The following is an 8,274-nucleotide window of genomic DNA, read 5'->3' as shown; positions in this document are numbered from 1 at the left end:
AAGGTATGAAGTGACTGCCATTAAAAGCACTGTTCCATAAAGTAATACTAAATAAAAATTAATAAAATTATCTCCTGTCATCAGAGATGACAAGACCTATATTTAGAAAAATATAAATTTTTCACAGGAATTTTTATGGCAGTGCTATGTTATAAACGGACTTGTGAGAGTGTGCCCTCTTGTCTTATTCTAGATTTTTTTTGTAGTTTTTTTTTTTAGCTTTTAATTTTTTTATTATTAGATTTTAATCGGGAAGATTTCAACCTTTCTATGTTGGGGATGATGTTAGCTATAAATCTGTTATATATGGACTTTTTTATGCCAATGTGCATTCCTTCTATTTCCAATTTGTTGAGAGTTTTTTATGAAATGATGTTGAATTTCTATGTGAAATTAGCAACTCAAGGAAAAAATAAGAAAGTAATTCCATGTACAAAAGCATGAAAAAAGAATAAAATATTTAAATAAAATTAACCAAAGAGATAAGTCCTGTTAACTGAAAACTACAAAAGGTTACTGAGAGATATTATGGAATACACACAAATATGAAAGGACATTTATGATCTGGGATATTTAAAAGTATTAAGTTTTTAATACTACCTCAAGTGATCTACAGATCAAGATAGCAAAACTGATTTTGCAGAAATAGAAAAATCCATGCTGAAATTCATATGAAATCTCAAGGACTTGAAATTGCCAAAACAATCTTGAAAAGAAAGAAAGCTGGGGGTCTCATACTTCTTGACTCTAAAACATTTTAAACAAAGTGATGGTAATCATAGCACCAGTATTTGAATAAATATGGACAATGGACTAATGGAATAAAATAGAAAGCCTAGAAATAAACCTTTGTATATGTCTTTAGATAATTTTCAACAAGGGCACCAAGAGTATTTGTGTACTATTGGTACCAAGAGTGGGGAAAATATAACAAGTTATAAAAAGGCAATCACAAAAAAGCAATTATCATATGATTTCACTTACATGAAGCACTTAAAGCAGTCAAATTCATAAACAGAAAGTAGAATGGTGGTTGCCTGGGGCTCCATGAGCTTATATGGAGAATTCTGTTTAATGACTGAAATTTCAGTTTGGGAAGTTGGAAAAGTTTACAAATCGATAATGGTAATGTTTGCATAACAAGTAGGTGTCACTTTAAAATGACTAAAATTGTAAATTTTGTTATGTATGTATTACTAATCCATGTCCAACTCTTTGCTGACCCCATGGACTGCAGCACACCAGGCTTCCCTGTCCTTTGTTAATCTCCCAGAGTCTTCTCAGTCATGCTCACTGAGTTCGTGTTCCTATCTAACTGTCTCATCCTCTGTGATCCCCTTATCCTCCTGCCTTCAATCTTTCCCAGAATCAGGGTCTTTTCCAATAGGTTGGCTCTTTGTATCAGGTGTCCAAAGTATTGGAGCTTCAGCTTCAGCATCAGTCCCTTCAATGAATAGACAAGGTTGATTTCCTTTAGGATTGGCTAGTTTGATCTCTTCGCTGCTCAAGGGACTCCAAGAGTCTTCTCCAGCACATTTGAAAAGCATCAGTTCTTTGACACTCAACCTTCTTTATGTATATATGAGCACAATTTTCAAAATAAATGTAAAAACTAAGGGACTTCCCTGGTGGTGCAGTGGATGGAAATCCTCCTGCCAGTGCAGGGGACATAGGTTCAATCCCTGGTCAGGGAAGATTCCACGTTCTGCAGAGCGATTAAACCCATGCTCCACAACCACCTGGAGAAGGCGATGGCACCCCACTCCAGTACTCTTGCCTGGAGAATCCCATGGACGGAGGAGCCTGGAAGGCTGCAGTCCATGGAGTCGCTGGGCGTCGGACACGACTGAGCAACTTCACTTTCACTTTCATGCATTGGAGAAGGAAATGGCAACCCACTCCAGCGTTCTTGCCTGGAGAATCCCAGGGATGGCGGAGCCTGGTGGGCTGCCGTCTATGGGGTCGCACAGAGTCGGACGCGACTGAAGCGACTTAGCAGCAGCAGCAGCCACAAGCACTGAGCACACGCTCTAGAGCCTGAGAGGTACAACCAGAGAGCCCGCAGGCCACAGCTACTGAGGTCTGCATACTCCAGGGTCCTCTAGCCACAACTAATGAGCCCGGTGCTGCAAGTACTGAAGCCCAGGCGCCCCTAGAGGCAGCAAGTCATGACTACTGAGCCCTCAGGATGCAACTACTGAAGCCCGTGCACCTAGAGCTTGTGCTCCTCAACAAGAGAAGCCACAGAAATGAGAAGCCCACGCACCACAACCAGGGAGCAGCTCCCACTCTCCGCAGCTATAGAAATCTCGCGTGCAGCGACGAAGACCCAGTGCAACCGATAAATAAAGAAAACAGTGTATGTGTTAGTTGCTCAGTCATGTCCAACTCTTTGCAACCCCATGGACTGTAGCTCGCCAGGATCCTGTCCATGGGATTTCCCAGGCAAGAACACTGGAGTGGGTTGCATTCCATGTCAAAAAAAAAAGAAAAAATGAAGTCAGTTTCTTAAAAGGAAAAAAAAAAGAAAAAAATTCTAAGGTGACTTCATTAATTGAAATATGAGAGGAACACAAACTGTACCTCGATAGCCCAAAGTATATGCAAATATCATTGGCTTCAGATAAACTTGGATAACTTATTTAAGAGGTAAATATGTCAATCCAATGGCAAAACCACTAAAGTAAATTCTTTATTTTTTATTTTTATTTTATATTAGAGTACAGTTGATCAGCAATGTGTTGGTGTCAGGTCTAATTCAAAAGGACTGTGTTATACATATATATGTATCTATTTTATCAAATTCTTTTTCCATTTCAGTTCAGTTCAGTTCAGTTCAGTCGCTCAGTCGTGTCCAGCTCTTTGCGACTCCATGAATTGCAGCACGCCAGGCCTCCCTGTCCATCACCGTCTCCCGGAGTTCACTCAGACTCACATCCATCGAGTCTGTGATGCCATCCAGCCATCTCATCCTCTGTCGTCCCCTTCTCCTCCTGCCCCCAATCCCTCCCAACATCAGAGTCTTTTCCAATGAGTCAACTCTTCGCATGAGGTGGCCAAAGTACTGGAGCTTCAGCTTTAGCATCATTCCTTCCAAAGAAATCCCAGGGTTGATCTCCTTCAGAATATTGAGTTACCTGTGTTATGTTGATTATCTATTTTAAATATACTAGTGTGTATTGTCAATATCCAAGTATTATGTAATCTACTTGAGTAGCCTGCCAGGCTCCTCTGTCCATGGACTTTTTCAGGCAAAAATACTGGAGTGGGTTGCCACTCTCTGCTCCAGGGAATCCTCCCAATCCAGGGAGGAAACCCAAGTCTCCTGCACCCCTTGCATTGGCAGGTGGATTCCTTACCACCAGCGCCACCTGGAGTTGTAATAAGTCATAGTAAAATAAACATGTTCACATTTCAGAAAAAAAAAACTCTAAAATTTCATCCTAACACATTTTTTTTTGTCTTTTTTTCTTTTTCTTTTTTTACTTCTTTCTCTTTTTTTTTTTTTGTGGCTATATTCTTCCTGGCAAAGCCCATGGACAGAGAATCCTGGTGGGTCGCAGTCCACACAGTTGCAAAGCGTCAGACAGGATTGAAGCGACTGAGCGCAGCACATGGCAAGAAGATCTCAGCAGCACAAGATGCTCAGCAGTAATTCAAGTCCTGAACTCCCTTGGAAGAGATGATTTTTTCCTAAAACAAGTGTCAGGTAGCATTTTAGGTGTCATAGCTAAAGAACAGCAGCTATCTACAAGGGATTAGAAACATGGGCAGGAACTGCAAGTTCAACCCAATGTTACAATAGGTGGCTTGTTAACTGAAGACACCAATTCTTATCTAGATAACAGTTTTTTTATACTCTAAAGGTATAAACTCTTCTTAACCTTCTTAATGGGAATCTTAATGAAAATAATAGTTTTAAACATATTTTAAATTTATTTTAACAATTTTAAGCTAACTTTAATTTAAATAGTTTTATCTTATCTATACTTTATTATTTAAGTTTTAATAATTTTGAAATAGAAATATACAGGCTTAGGCAAAATTCTGAGAAAGAATACTAATAAGTGACTGCTAGATTCTTCACATGTCAAAATATCTTAGATATCATAGCAATTATGTGCCAATGTGTACATGAACAAAGAGATCAGTGAAAAAGATTAAAGCTTTGAATTGGACCCAAATACATTGGGAGTTCAAAATACAATAGTCAGAATTTCAAATCAATGGCGAAAAGATAATACATGAATTTTTTTTTAATTCTAAAATTTACAGAACAAATAAAATCAACCCCTATTTAAACTCCTAAATAAATTCAAGATGAATCAAATGTTATAAGATGTAAGATATGAAAAATGCTTGAAAAATTAAATGCAAAAAAAAAACTGAAGAAATTTTGGTGCAAATGAAATGAGAAAATTCTTCCTAGGCAAGATACAATTTTATTTAATATAAACTAAAAAAAATTTTATATGCAAAAATAATTCTACATAAGATAAAAAGTTAAAAACATATAGCCAGAACACATTAACTATATATACAATGTAAAGAGATCATTTCTTTTGCTTAAAATTCTCTCGTAAAAATCAAAAATTGAATGAATCAGATTAAAGACATATATATAAAAACCACAAATAAATACAAATCAAATTAAACATGTAGGAAGATACTCAAACTCAATTATATCAAAAGGTTTGCGGTTAAAGTAAAAAGTAACTTTAATCATGTGTGATAAATGTTTATCAGGTACTGGTCATTGAGAATGTGGTCAAAAAAATTCACATTGACTATAGGGTCACACAGAGTCGGACACAACGGAAGCGACTTAGCAGCAGCAGCAGCAGCAGCATGGAGAGGACAGTAGTTGTTAGTGGGGCTTTCTCGATGGTTCAGTGAATGAAGGAGACACAGGAGACGCAGGTTCGATTCCTGAGTCAAGAAAATCCCCTGGAGGAGGAAATGGCAACCCATTGCAGTATTCTTGCCTGAAAAATCCTAAGAACAGAGAGGCCTGGCAGGCTACAGTCCATGGAGTCGCAAAGGGTAGGACACAGCTGAGCAGCTAAGCACAGACACAGTAGCTGTTAGTACAACCTCAAGAACAATAGTTTGGAGTAAAGTAGGTCAGAAAGAGAAAAACAAATATAGTCTATTAATGTATCTATATGGAATCTAGAAAAACAGTGTTGATGAACCTATTTGCAGGAAAGAAATGGAGATGCAGATACAGAGATGGGACTCATGGACACAGTAGGGGAAGGAAAGAGTGAGATAAACAGAGAAAGTAGCATCGGCATATATACACTACCTTGTGTAAAATGGATAACTGTGAGAAGTTGCTATATAACACAGGGAGCCCACCTTGGCACCCTGTGGTGACCTACAGGGGTGGAGTCGGGGGAGGAGAGGGAGGCTCAAGATGGAGGTGGTGCTGGTTCAGTCACGAAGTTGTGTCTGACTCTTGCAACCCCTGGACTATACCCTGTCAGGCTCCTCTGTCCATGGGACTCTCCAGGCAAGAATTCTGGAGTGGGTTGCCATTTCCTTCTCCCGGGGACCTTCCCGACCCTGGAGTCAAACCTGGGTCTCCTGCATTGCAGGCAGATTCTTTACTGACTGAGCTACAAGGGAAGGTGACATATGTATAATTATAACTGATCTGGGCTGTTGTATGGCAGAAACCAACACAACATTGTAAAGCAATTTTCCTCCAATTAAAAATTAATTTTAAAAAAGAGAATGATAGTTTGGCAATAAATATCAATATCAGCATTTTAAATGCATATACTGCTTGACCATTGAATCAAATGTAATATCAACAATTCTACACCTAGGAACTTATATTTGTACATATTCTAAAACATACATTTATTGGAAATATAACTGTCATAGAAAAGTTTGGGAATCTCATGAAAGGAATGGGCATATTAATTTTGATATAAATTTATGAATAGTGTTTTGAAAAAGAGAAAATTTAAGAAATGTATATGGACTGGCATGGAAATATCTTTAAGACATTGCATAGCAAAAGCAAGTGATACATATATAGAAAGAAACAAATACATATACATATAGAGAATACACTTGCATCTGCAAAGATTATTACTAGATGAAAATTAAGAAACAAGTTTAGGGTCAACCTCTGAGAATGAGGACTGAAAGAAGCTGAGAGAAAAATAGAAAATTCATTTTACATTTCACCTCATATTGTTTGGATTTCCTTGTGGCTCACCCGTGGGTTGGAAGGATCCCCTGGAAAAGGCAATGGCAATCCACTCCAGTGTTCTTGCCTATAGAATTCCATGGACAGAAGAGCCTGGTGGCCTAGAGTCCATGGGGTTGCAAAGAATCAGACACTCCTGAGCGACTACACCTTCATAGCATTTAGTTTTCACTTGTGCTATTTATTATTATCTATTTTACTTCACTTTCATTGTAAACACTAAAAGTACAAAAGTAAAAGTGCTGTATAATGAGAATGAAATGCAGTAAAGGCAAGCCACATATAATTATGTATTTTAAACTGTATAAGTAAAAATGTTAACTTAAATGACAAGATGCTAAATAAAACTTACATTGTCTCTGAAAAAGAATAACAAATTAAATGCATAAGTTGGTGAAAAATCAGTATAACTATGAACAATTTACTCGATAATTCATTACATATTAATTCCTTGTTATACAGGCATTACACCATTCTAGGTACACTGATAAGATAATTAATTCTAGTAGGTAGGTAAACTGTTATTATACCCTGGTTGTTTAACTGTAATCTTTAATTATAATTAACATAAACTCTTTGAAGAAAGAGAAATCAGAACAAATTTTAAAATGACTTCTGCGTTCCAAGAAAATGAACTTGATGTCAAATGACTCCCTTCATGATGGATGATGCATTTATTTAGTATGGGATATGATGTTTCTTTTCCAGAGCTTCTTCATAGCATAAATTAACTCAGAATTTCTTAGACTGTAGATTAATGGGTTCAGCATGGGGGTTATGACTGTATAGAACACGCTCAATGATTTATCAATGTAGAAGGTCTTAGCAGGTCTTACATATATGAAAATACAGGGAACAAAGAAGCAGACAACCACAGCGATGTGGGAACCACAGGTCTGGAGGGCTTTCCGCCTCCCTTCCTGACTCAGGTTCTTCAGAGAGTGCAGGATGACTCCATAGGAGACAAGCAAGAGCAGAAACACTATAGTGCAGATCAGTCCTCCATTGGCCACAACTAAGATGCCAATGACATAGGTGTCAGTACAGACGAGTTTCAATAAGGGGAACATGTCACACATAAAGTGATCAATGACATTGGGGCCACAGAATGGGAGCCCATAAATAGTGCTAAGTTGAATTACTGAGTGCAGAAAACCTCCAACCCAGGACATCACCAGCAACCCAACACACACCCTCTGCCTCATGACAACCAAGTAATGCAAGGGCTTACAGATGGCCACATAGCGGTCATATGCCATCACCAGTAGAAGGAAGACCCCTGATCCAGAAAAAAAGTGCTCTGTAAATAGCTGGGTCATGCAAGATTTAAAGGTAATGGTTTTTTCTCCGAAAAACAAGTCTGAGATCAATCTGGGGGTAATAGAAGAGGAATAAGCAATATCCATACATGATAAGCAAGCAAGAAAAAAGTACATTGGTGTGTTCAGGGTCTTACTGACAGTTACAGTGACTATAATTAGAAAATTGCCCATCACAGTCAAAATGTAGACAAACAGGAACATAAACAAAAGTACTTTCCCCTCCTTTGGATTCTGTGTGAGTCCCAGGAGAACAAAGTAGGTTACATTGTCTCTTGATTCCATCTAATCTGAACAGGAGCTGACTTCATACAGTAGAAGCAACTTACCTACAAAACAAGGAGGGGAAATTAAAGGGGTAAAATGCTAAAATGTATGAAAAAAATTTTTTTCCATTTGTTGGAAGAATGAGTATAGAACAACTATTTGTGTCTAATGTGTCATGGACATTTTTATTATCAGGTTGAAGGCAGAGTTTCTTTCCTTCAGTGCTATGACACACAACAAGAAATCAACCAACTCCAGACCCATGCTATTAGTGCCATTAAACGAATATTCAAACAGTGCTAACAGTCATAGTACAGGAGCATACCAAACAGGCATGACAGAAGACTTTCCAGAGGAAGCAAAGCTTCAGCTGAGTGTAAAAAAGAACTGAATGAATAAAAAAATTAAGGAAGAGAAATCCAAAAAGTCCAACATTTATAAAGCCACAAAAGTCTAATGCTTGAG

At 37.9% G+C, this 8,274-nt stretch overlaps 1 protein-coding gene across 1 annotated transcript; it reads right to left on the bottom strand.

Annotated features, from left to right (window-relative positions):
- Positions 1-6,897: 6,897 nt before the first annotated feature.
- LOC128060404 (olfactory receptor 4A47-like) lies at positions 6,898-7,827 on the bottom strand. Its single transcript, XM_052652806.1, has one exon. The coding sequence runs from the start codon at positions 7,825-7,827 to the stop codon at positions 6,898-6,900; it is 930 nt and encodes a 309-aa protein (XP_052508766.1).
- Between the last annotated feature and the right edge of the window lie 447 nt (positions 7,828-8,274).

The sequence above is a fragment of the Budorcas taxicolor genome, chromosome 15 (genome assembly GCF_023091745.1).
Source record: "Budorcas taxicolor isolate Tak-1 chromosome 15, Takin1.1, whole genome shotgun sequence".
Classification (NCBI taxonomy): domain Eukaryota; kingdom Metazoa; phylum Chordata; class Mammalia; order Artiodactyla; family Bovidae; genus Budorcas; species Budorcas taxicolor.
Note: the sequence above shows the minus strand (reverse complement) of the source record. Positions and strands in the feature narration are given on the sequence as shown.